General features: G+C 35.0%; 1 protein-coding gene across 1 annotated transcript; it reads left to right on the top strand.

Annotated features, from left to right (window-relative positions):
* The first annotated feature begins 712 nt into the window (after nt 1-712).
* Nucleotides 713-10,485, top strand: LOC132550983 (uncharacterized). Its single transcript, XM_060215084.1, has 6 exons — nt 713-751; nt 1,009-1,138; nt 1,920-2,106; nt 6,827-6,912; nt 9,215-9,871; nt 9,905-10,485. Exons 1-6 carry the CDS (start codon nt 713-715, stop codon nt 10,483-10,485), a joined length of 1,680 nt encoding a protein of 559 aa, XP_060071067.1.
* The last annotated feature ends 2,034 nt before the right edge of the window (nt 10,486-12,519 follow it).

Below are 12,519 nucleotides of genomic sequence, written 5' to 3'. Positions count from 1 at the left end.
ATTTCTTGAGAAGAACTGAATGGGTTTTTCTCAAATTTCATTTGTAGGTTACGGTTACTCTTACCCCTTAGTTGTGCCCCTTTGATTTTGAGATGAGTCATGGAATACGACATGGCCTAGAAGCAACAATCTTGAATTTGACACCTAAAGATTATTACCTTTAATTTCATAACAGGAACTGTCTTATCTGTCTTATAATTAAGAGCAAATGTAGGGGAAAAGATTTCACTGTAAAGGAAAAAGTAAATATCACTCTAGGATCTTTTGTTAGAAAACCTTTGTTAGCATTCCGTCTTCTTTATTGCACTTAAATAAAAACGGAACCACAAAGGAATGTGTATCGATTGCGATGCCTTATTTATTTATTTATATATTTGTCTTTTCATTTTACTCGATACACAGGTTCTTTACCCCCAACCTCAAACGAGTATAATGCACCCTTAGCGTAGTATTGTGATAAATGGTTGACTAGTAATTTACAGGTTTTCCGTCTTCGCGACTTCTCCCACAGTATCTCACCAACGAGCGTTTGTGTAATCACATTTTGAGCCACAGAATAACCTTCATACGGTAAACGGATGTTCTAATAATCGACTTTATGGTTATAACACCTCTGATTCAAAGACGACGCTCAGTGATGTAAGACTACGATTTAGTTCATAAGCCATTTGCTGAACTAGAGAAGACCTGACCACATGCGTTATCAGAAGGGATGGGGACCAAACATTTAGCTGACTCGGAAAAAGACAACGTTAGTATACTGTTGTCCTCATATAGCTAATTGATACTTATGATTATTTCATTACGAATGAGAAACACATAACAGCCACATTAATAGAGGAAAACATTTAGAATACCACATTTTTATGAAACGGTACTTGAGTTATTGACTACATTTTCAATTACTATAAGTAACAAATACAATTCAACATATTTGTAGTATGTTTCGCTTTTACCAATATTTCATGATAATATATCTATTATACCAATTGTTTTGATATATTCCAGGACCCAAATACGATGGAGCCGTGGATCTATATCCTTGCCAGTTTTTTGTTCCTTAGTTTTGTTATATCAGAATGGAGCAACATGACACTGTTGTACAGTATCTACACAAAGAAACTTAATACTGTGAGCGGTAAGAAATTCCAAATATTTTACCCTGACTGTAAGTATGGAGAGATTATAAATGTCTATACACCTTAGTTGTTATCAATCTCGGGGGAAAAATCCGAGGTACGTATATATGTCACAATTGTTACACAAATACATATATATAAAAACAAGGAGCCGCGAAGTGAAACATTGCTCTGCGTTCTGCTGTTGTCAAGTGAATATAACATTTTTGATGTAGGTTGATTGTCTGTGTCTATTACTGCCGATATTTAACACTTTTAAACAATAATGTTTGTATAACTGAATATTTGTTTAAATAATAAATCAGAAATCTCGAAGTGAAAAAAGGCACGACCAGGGCACTAGCATGCGAGTACATTTTTTGTACACATCAGTTCGAACGCTGTCAAGTTGGCGACCGAAAAAAAAGTAAAAACGTAGCAAAAAGCACAACTAGGACACTGATATTTAAAGGGGGTCACTTTAACGGTTTTGAATGAGCCGTTCGGAGAAGCTTGTAAACATTACATTTAGTATTTTTTGCCAACAGAAAATATCTTATATAAAATGAAATCTTGCCAATAACAGAAGACACAATTAGGAGAAAAGCCTGATTTTGAAACGAAGTGTTGTTAAAATCAGGCAGCCAAGAAAACCTCTCGGACATTCCTCGTACATACGTTTCGCGGGAAGACAATGACGTGTACCATTATGATAGTGATAACTATAGTGAGATATTAAGTAAAGGTAATCGAGAAACAACAATAGAAAACTATCAGATTAACAGATGTTTTGTTTTTCAGCACTACTGGTGAAATGCATGGTCTTATGCGGCACACTGAACGGTATCCTCTTCATCGTCCCAGCAGGAATTACGGTTGTGAGAGAGATTGGGAAGATAAGTCATGATGGATGTATTTATTATAATCTGGTACTGCAGACCTCCAGCTCGGCAAACAGACTACTCCTTCTGTTGTTGGTCTTGGAACAGTAAGATATTTTGCCTTTATGATTTATGGACGCTGGGACCTTGTACCTTCAAGGTGATGCGAGCGTTAGTTTATAGTATATAGTCTAAGTTGAAGAGTTTTGGTACATCGTCTGATATCATAAACAATATAAGATTATTGATAGTTATTTTTGCAGTGTTTTATGTCTGAAAGTCTTTAATGGTTTTAAATTTGCTAATTGTTATTTTCTTTATGCGGTCGGTTTTGAATCCATAAACCGAACACTTCATGGCCATATAATGTTCGGTTTCGGAATAAGCGACACGAAAATGAATTTCAAAAAATTGTTTCTGATGGAAGATTATTGTGGAATATACAACTACATCTTTTTTTTTCAATATACAAAGCATTTGAAAGTTGTTCTATTAAATGTGTTCAACCACATAAGTAGTACATATGATGTGTTAGCTGGATCGATGTGTGATAATCTATTAATATCCTACCTGTGAAATTCACCCACTTGCTCCGTCAATGACCCCCAGAATACAAACTGTTGTTTCGATAATGAAAATGATGCAAAGGAAATGCCGACGCACCTTGAACAGCGTTTTAGCTCTAAGAGTTTGTTTTCACGAAAGTTTTTCAATAAACAATGTTTATTAAGGATTTTGAAAATAAGTAATTCCTCTCTTCGCGTTATTTTACAATTATCCTGGTTTCGTTTCATGTTCTATGTGCGTTATGTAAATTTTGTGTGTTGGTAAATGGGCAGATTGCCCCGAAAAATTTATAATTTTCTTGTCTGTACATCTATTTCAGTAAGTCTGAACTAAATCTCTTTGTTAGGATCCATTATCATTGAGTTGTTCATATCACCAAATTAAAGATTCAATATTGTGCAAGTACTATTTGATAAAGACAGGCGCAATGTATTGTTAGCGGTGTACAGAAAATCAAATACAAAACGTAAGATAATCCCCTTAATTCTGAAGAATAGGACCACAAGGACAATATAGAGAATTACAAACATTTTTACTCAACCGGTATTTTTAAACGGACTACACTGAAATATTTGTTGACAATTCTGGTTGCTCCTGTTTGAATACCATCTCAATAAGTATTTTAGTACACTGTCCCAGACTATTTCTGCATACTCTAATTGACGGCCTAATAAATGATGTGTACATCGAATGAAGATAATCTTTTTCAACAGAAGTTTTCTCAAGTCTGTTAAGCTAATGGACATAGATATAAACAGCAGTGTCTTTATGAGGATTCCAAGAAAGGTTAAAAGAAAACCACACATTTTGAAATTAAGATTAAGGTGTTATTTATAATTATTTTTGATACATTTACTATTTCTTTTAAGTACTCAAAACAGGTTTACTTGGATTTTATGTAATTAACTATCTATTGGCCCAAACTGGAATTTACGTAAGATAATGGTTCATATCATATTTTGCCTGCATTGGATTGATGTGTGATCCGTAAAAAGCTGAAATTATGACCTAAAACAACATCATTTATACCTATCAAATATAACAGAAGCCTTGTAATAGATGTTTGGGGTATACCTAACCATGATAGAATATTTTCCATCATGAACAAGTTGTTAGCCGTTTTTAATTTGTAAATAAACCCTTTATACCAAACCTTACTGAATGATATCACAGAAAACTACTTACCTTTCCCTTTCATATAATACTTGTTTATAATACCTGTTTCGTTACTTTATTTGTTAAAGGCAGTTATCAGGAATAAATCCAGACTAGTGTTGTTTTAAAGTTTTATACCCCTTATAAAGTCAAATCAATTCATTAAATGCACATATTTTCTTAAATTTATCTAGTATATTGAATAAAAGTCTAACTTGTATTAAGTCGTTAACGATTCATCACCCTTTTTGAAAATACTTATTACGTCAGCTAGTGTTCATATATGTGTGTTGATACTAAGGAATGTATTAGAAAGATAGATTAGGGGGCTGTGCAGATAAAGCACTCGAACCCTCTCTCAGTAATTTGGAACTAATCAGATCGGAAACAACAGACTTTTATGATTAAGTAAGCAGATAATGTGCTATCTAATGTAATTCCAATATTGCTAAGAGAACAATCAATATGGCAGCATTGGTATCGCTAACCGTTGAATGTTAAAACAATAGTCCTTGAAAGTTTCAGTTTTGGAGAGATCATCGTATTTAATGACACTGTCTAGATTTAGGTGAGATTCTCTAACGTTTTGAACATAAATTAATGATGACTCCATCTTGTTGCAATAATCTATTAACAGTGACAATACCTATGACGCATTACAAACATACGCAGTTTCGCACTCGCCCATACACTGTTGCCAAAGTCCGCTCTCGACCAGACCTCCTCTGTCACATTCACACCATCATCACTCCCCGATCCGATTGAAAAGGGATTGGTGTGAAAATTATGACCAAATCATCAAAAACAATTTGATATGTATATAGATCACAATTATTCTTTTCAAAAACCCTTATGTAAGATTACGCTGATCTTTGACCCTTGTAACTTTAGGATAAGGAATTTATTCTTACAACTGAAGTGTATACTGTAGAAAATTAAATTGTAAAGTAACAGAAATACAATAATGTTAGATTACATACAAAATTGAAAATACGGTCAATTCATAAAAAGGTGAATTTGTTCTACTTACTTATCTCGGTAAAATGGTCACCACTATACTAGTTTTTTATGATTGGTATAAAGGTTTCACAACAAGCAGTTGTAGAATATGGTCAAACTCGTGATTTGTAACTTTTGAAAATTCGAGCGAAAAAATACCGTACGACGAGTCCGTGTGACCCCTTTCTATCGCAATAAAAAACTCTTCCAAAATTTGATTCGACCTATTCTCTACCCACATGTGTTTTGGTAATGTTATCGGTTGGGACGTAATGATATAACCTGTAGTGAAATACCGCTAATATTTCAAGAAAACATGAGGACATTGTTACTCATAACAAATTATAACTAGAATTAGATTGGTTTGCACCTTCAAAGAAAAAAACCCAAATAAGAATCAAATTAAAAAATCGTGAACTACTAATTGCGCGTTTTAATTTCCGTGAGTTTGTGAAGCGCCTTTTAGGTGAAAATTTATGCTGTCAGCCAATCAAAACGTACTAAATGTTAAACCACGTGTGGTATAACATTGATGTTTATACATCAGATGAAATGTCGTAGAAAACTACTTTGGTGGTTCAGATAATGTAATGAATCAGGAAATGTGTGTTTTTTAAAAACCAATTTAGATGAAACAATTCGATAAATTGATACTTACGTCACTTCGTCAGTTTGGAAAAATTGATGCAAATGAAACTAGTTTTTATAAAGGGAGGCCCATGTTTACTAATAACGATAAATTGATACCCAAGTAACTGCTATTAATAAGCTGTAAGCATTGTATTTAAGAAGTGAAGCGGGGATGTCCTTTTTCAGGTATTCCCTGACTTTATAAGGCTGTGTTCCCGAAGGAAAGGTGTCATTTGGCCAGTTTATGTCGAAGAGGCAGTACTCCAAAGTAAACAAGACTTTTGCAAAATAGACAAAATCGCTGAAAGAGCAGTGATTCAATATTTACATAAGAAAGGTCTAGCAGGATATCCATACCGATACAATAGCAATACCAGGGAATGATGCCCCTCCATATGTTAAAATGAAAAATTGGGTGGCGGACTTTAAGGGTGGCAGTCAGAGCATTTGGTATGACGCTTGTCTTAGAAGGCCTGTTCCTGCTGCAACCTCAGAAATGAACCATAAATCCATGGTATTGTTATGACTGACAGACGCGTTACAGATATATATATATATAGCAAGTACAGTTGGGAAACACGAAACTGTGCATTCCATTCTTACAGAAGATCTTTCATTGAGACAGTTCTCAGTCCTTTGGGTATCGAGACTTCTCACAGTTGATCAGCAGCACACCAGACTTTGTCGCATGCTAAGTGCTAATCTGAACCTTTTAGAGGCATATCCTGTTAACATTCTGCAGAGGTTTGTACTATGGGTGAAACGTAGGTCAATCATTCACGCCATAGGCCAAACAATAGTCTATTGGAAGCACCCTAGTTCACCACCGAAAAGAAGGCATAGACTGTTCCATGAGCTGGGAAGGATATAGACTCGATTTTCTGAGATGCTGATGGTATTCTGATGGTAGATAATCAATGACACGTAGTACATCACTGGCAAAAGTGTAAAGATTCTGAAGTGGATTGTGTTGAAAAATAATGCAATATGTCCGCCAAACTCTTAAATGTGAGGATCACAATTTTTCGATCAGACATCGTAATTTTAATAACGCGAAACCTAAAGAATCTAGTTTGGGTAAGGTTATGATCATGAAACTAGTCTGGATAGTGTGGCCTGTTAAATTTATAAAACTGGTCGCATCATTACTTTAAGATGCTGGCTACATTCATGATCCCTGAAGCGCTTTACATGGTACATTTCCGAGTAACGATAAAGTAGAAAAAAATACATGACAAGTCCCATGTATCTTGCTTTCATAACGTGAGGCCCATTTGATAAGCGAATCTCTCGACTGTATCTAGTTAGGCTGAAGTGGAGCTCAGGTCACAACACCTTTAATTTGTAAACAACACAGTATATCGCTGAATTTCGCTTTATTTGATGCTTTATTATGTAAAATAATAGTAATTAATATGTTAGCATAATTTCTGAAGAACATTGACATTTATTGCAACATTTTGTTTCTCTTTTTAGGTTCTTTAGTTTGATAAGCCGACGAGTACTTCCATTACACAGATATGCCATCTCAACTGTACTGTTCGTGATATTCCTGTACTCGGGTAATATTTAATTTATATTGAAATGTATATAGTAGTAGTGATTTTTTCTGAAACAGTTGAATTCTGATGCTTAGGTATTTTATATTAATTTAGACTTTTATGCTGTTTAACGACCTATCAACACCTGAGCGCATGTTTTAAAGGAGACTCTGTTCGTCTGTCTTTATGATAGTGGGGAACTGAAGTCGACTTTTGTATAACATTAGGAAAAAATTATATAAAAGACACACAAGTTAATGACACTTTTTGATAGAACTTTCGAGTTATATAAAGAAGAGCTAAAATGAATTAAACTAGAAAGGAGAGAAATATATCTATATAGTATATCCCAAATTTAGTCGCTTTTCACGATTGGAAAAAGGAGAAATTAGCAAATGCTTTAAAATCCTCTTGTAGAAAAAAGTGAAATGTCCAAATTTGGTCTAATACACCTTTGGGTGAAGGGGATTCGATTCTGTTTAAATGATGGGTCTGGCACACGTGCTGCATGAGGGACAGGACCCAATATAGGAAAATATATTCTTATACAGTGATGCCTGGATTCTTCCCAATTCGGTCTGAAACACTTTTGTGTGAAGGGGTTTAATTTTGTAAAACGGTGGGCCTTGGTCCCCTAGGGCAGGAAAGGCGGAGCCCAATAAAGGAAATTGAACATTGTTAATTCTTGGATCCTGTCCCGATTTATTTAGACGCAACCTTGTGTAAAGTGGAGAGAGGGGAGTGAGGAAAAATAGAGAAATTGCTATAAAATACGTCTTCTATAAGAATGTTCCCATTCGGTCTGAAGCATCATTGGGTGAAGGGAATCGGTTTTGTAAAAATGGTTGGTATTAATGGATATCAAAAAAGGAAATATAGAAAATTCTTTAAAATCATTATTTTTGCCATTGGAATGTCTACATTGTCTCAATTTGGTCTGAGGTATCCTTGGGTAAAGCGAAACGATTTTGTATAAACGGTAGGTCCTGGAGCAGGAGGAGCGTAGGTAAGAGTATAAAACACTCATTTTTCCGTTAAGATAAGGTATTTTATTGAAGTTTAGCTTGAAGCATTAAAAGTTCTCGCCCTTTAAGGAAATAGAATTGTTAATAAAAATGCTTCGAAGCAAAAGTCGGAATATCCAGGTGACCGATACAAGCACAATGACTCTTGTTAAGTAAAAACCTGTCAAAATGTTGTTGTTTTTTTGAGACATGATATAAAATGTATGTTTGATTTATTTCAATTTCATATGAAATTTCGTTTCATAAAACCCCATAAAAACGGCAACTTATTTAAAGTTCTATATATTATTCAATATATGCATAAAGTGTTGAAATTGAACGAAATTTTAAATCTTATACATATATGTATACATGTATATACATGAAATGTAAAAGATAAGAGTATGTAATTTGATTCAAATTACTACACGTTTATTTCACATGGTAATTTTCAATTTTAACTTTCCTGAAAAATCTTCATCTTTAGGCAATGACAAACAGAAAATTGCATTTAAAGTGTGAAATAACATGTAATGATATTCAATATAAAAGTTAGATTGCTATATCAATGATCGCGTTGGAAATCTGTTGCTTATATGTTATGTGCATCCTATTTAAAACGATTTGTCAAATGGACCTGCATTGCTCATCTGATATTTAGTTCTTTCTTTAAATACATTTTCATCTCGTACAACGGGCTAAACGTTCTTCATCTCAACTAATAGATTCTGTTCTGGAAGATTTCATATTTCAGAAAATCAATTTATACGTCTTACAATTTTTTTATTAGATATATGAGTATGGAAATGGTTTAAGGTTATTTTTTTCGCGAACATTCCTGTGTTTCCAATGAATCTTTTTGACAAATTATTACATTAATTTTGCTCTTTTTTAAATAAGGAATCATTTCAGTGTTAAAATAACATTTAACTCATGTGAGGTTGAAAATTGGTGGAGGTAATCTTTGAAACTTTCGGACAGATATCATTATTATATTACTGCTGGTCAAAAAGAAGTGTAAATGAAAATGATATCTGTGACCTTGGACATATTCGGTATTTTGTTCTTCGTGTTGGATTGTGTTCTGGTTTAAATCTAAAATTGAGAGAAGAGAAAAACAACAAAAAATGTTACATGTTCCCTTTTTAAACAGAAATATCTCAGCGAAAAACCAACTGAAAACAGTAACAAGATAAGGAAAAATCATGTCAATATGGTGAACTTTTACCGACTTCCGGGGCGTTGTCTTTTCCGGAACGATTAATTAATATCCAATCCTGGTGGTCTTCAGGTTTTCATACATTGTATTTTAACTTCAGTGTTGGTGTCCACTTTGACAGTCATTCGAGGAGACAAGTACATCACTAGGAGCAATGTCTATTTTTGTCTTCTTCCGTTTGATTGGTTGACAATAGCATTTGAGACTGTATCCTATATTATCCCTGGGGCGTGTATTCTCGGCATATCACTTTCGGCGACCTTTTTCACGAATGCTGGGTTAAAACATCGAGCCAGTGGAAACAACGGCGTGACTACATCTACAGACGTCTCCTCCTCACTGCCGCCCAAAGTGTCAGTATCAACAACTAACATTCCCATCGCGCGCATCGCAATACCATTATCGTCCTTGTGTATATTTGCATCACTGATGCGACTTTTTGGAATAGTTTTTAGCTATTATCCGTTGATTTTAACGTTTGCATTGATATGCGATACTATAACCTATGCGGTGCAGCCTCTTGCGTTTTTATGTGCAGGTTCTTTTATAAAAAAGAACAAAACAGAATCGGTCATAATTCAGTTTTCCCGTGCCACTACCTCTGTTCAGGTGCCTTCACCAGCGCATACAACGAATGAGATTCTACCGTCCATTCCGACTGTAAGTGGTAGCCTGACCACAGACAAAGACAATGTAAATGAAAGTGTAGTCCACCTTAGACTAATCAACATGAAAGAAGATGTCGCCATTTCAAAGTGTAGCAAAAGTCCTATTATGATAGCACCATCAGCAGAAAAAGCAGTATCGTTTACTATCCCCCAAAACACCGAGCACCAGAAAACCTTTGAGCTTCCTCTTGGTGCTTGCAGTCGGAAATCCTCGTTTGTCGAGTTTGGACCTTCCTCAGGATTACACAGATACGTTTCTGCTTGTAGCCCGAGCTCTGTAAACATTGAGATAGATGATATCGAAGAAGACATACCAAAAGAATCCTTTGTAGATGAAACCTCGAAAAAAGTACAGCAGCATTCCATCAACGAGTCACTGTGCATTACCTACCCACACAAACAAATCAACTGCAGTACATCGCAGAGCTACAGTCGAACATCTTCTACAAGCAGCAGGTCGCGTTCCTTTGGTATGCACCATGGAGACAAATCAGGCATGGATTCGGATTATGTAATACCAAGTGTCCATGTCGACTCAATCGACATTGCGTCATCAAAACAGTACAGTATTTCAATGACACGTAAAGGCCATTTCACAGAATCAGGTACAAGTCAGAGGGAAAACTCTCTCTGTTTTTTTGGAAGCCAAAATTTCATGAGGAAAGAGAGCGACACAGGAGAATTTGTTGTCAGAAAACACTAAATAAAAAAATGAAGATGTGTTTCCTCTTGATAAATACATTACGACGCGAGCAGAATGCAGAATTGATTCAATTTGTTACTTAATCAGTCAAAATATCTTAATTCAATTATATTAAAATTCACGGTATTTCACAAGTAAATACCTTTAGATATTCAAGAAGGACAATTAGAATAAACTAATTTTTCAATTCTTACAAGTTGTTGGAATTCCACATTAAGTTCCTATATTTGCTTGCCAATTTCAGGAATATCAGTTTTTGAACAATTTCGATTCAATGTAAATGTGTTAATTAATATGTTCAAAATATCATTTTAATTAAGATATTTTTATACATATACATATATACATATAAAATACATACTTTTTCAATGGTTATTTAAACGATAATATTATAAGGAATATGATTTTCTGATTCACAATCATTGAACTGAAACTACAAAAGTGAATTTCTTGAAACAACAATACTGGCTACAATTATGTCTGTGAGAAGCTATTCGCTGGCTACAATTATGTCTGTGAGAAACTCTGGCTACAATTATGTCTGTGAGAAGCTATTCGCTGGCTACAATTATGTCTGTGAGAAACTATTCGCTGGCTACAATTATGTCTGTGAGAAACTCTGGCTACAATTATGTCTGTGAGAAACTAGTCGCTGGTTACAATTATGTCTGTGAGAAGCTATTCGCCGGCTACAATTATGTCCGTGAGAAACTATTCGCTGGCTACAATTATGTCTGTGAGAAACTATTCGCTGGCTACAATTATGTCTGTGAGAAACTATTCGCTGGCTACAATTATGTCTGTGAGAAACTCTGGCTACAATTATGTCTGAGAGAAACTATTCGCTGGCTACAATTATGTCTGTGAGAAGCTATTCGCTGGCTACAATTATGTCTGTGAGAAACTATTCGCTGGCCAGTGGCGTTATGTCTGTGAGAAACTAAAATTCGCATGTTTTCTTTTTCTTGTTTATTAATCTATTTCCATAATGTGCATGATTCTTTTCTCGCGATTTGTTTTATATACCTTTGCGACGATATATTCCGGAAACTTGCCAAGTGAGATTAAAATCTTTATAATCTTTATATATGCTGGTCTTTTTACAATTACAATGCTGTAGAGAAGCTGCATTGAATGAAGGCCTCGCTACAACTGCTGTACAATTATGTGTGAGAAATTATTCACTAGTTACAATTGTCTGTGAGAAGCTATTCGCTGGCTACAATTATGTCTGTGAGAAACTATTCGCTGGCTACAATTATGTCTGTGAGAAACTCTGGCTACAATTATGTCTGTGAGAAACTATTCGCTGGTTACAATTATGTCTGTGAGAAGCTATTCGCTGGCTACAATTATGTCCGTGAGAAACTATTCGCTGGCTACAATTATGTCTGTGAGAAACTATTCGCTGGCTACAATTATGTCTGTGAGAAACTATTCGCTGGCTACAATTATGTCTGAGAGAAACTCTGGCTACAATTATGTCTGAGAGAAACTATTCGCTGGCAACAATTATGTCTGTGAGAAGCTATTCGCTGGCTACAATTATGTCTGTGAGAAACTATTCGCTGGCTAAAATTATGTCTGTGAGAAACTATTCACTGGCTACAATTATGTCTGTGAGAAACTATTTGCTGGCTACAATTATGTCTGTGAGAAACTATTCGCTGGCTACAATTATGTCTGTGAGAAACTATTCGCTGGCTACAATTATGTCTGAGAGAAACTATTCGCTGGTTACAATTGTCTGTGAGAAACTATTCGCTGGCTACAATTATGTCTGTGAGAAACTATTCGCTGGCTACAATTATGTCTGTGAGAAACTATTCGCTGGCTACAATTATGTCTGAGAGAAACTATTCGCTAGTTACAATTGTCTGTGAGAAACTATTCGCTGGCTACAATTATGTCTGTGAGAAACTATTCGCTGGCTACAATTATGTCTGAGAGAAACTATTCGCTGGTTACAATTGTGTCTGTGAGAAACTATTCGCTGGTTACAATTGTCTGTGAGAAATTATTCGCTGGTTACAA

This window comes from Ylistrum balloti, unplaced genomic scaffold (genome assembly GCF_031769215.1).
Source record: "Ylistrum balloti isolate Yb309-2 unplaced genomic scaffold, AGI_CSIRO_Ybal_v1 Utg370160, whole genome shotgun sequence".
Lineage (NCBI taxonomy): Eukaryota > Metazoa > Mollusca > Bivalvia > Pectinida > Pectinidae > Ylistrum > Ylistrum balloti.
The sequence above is the reverse complement of the archived record's forward strand: the minus strand, read 5'-3'. Positions and strand labels throughout refer to the sequence as shown.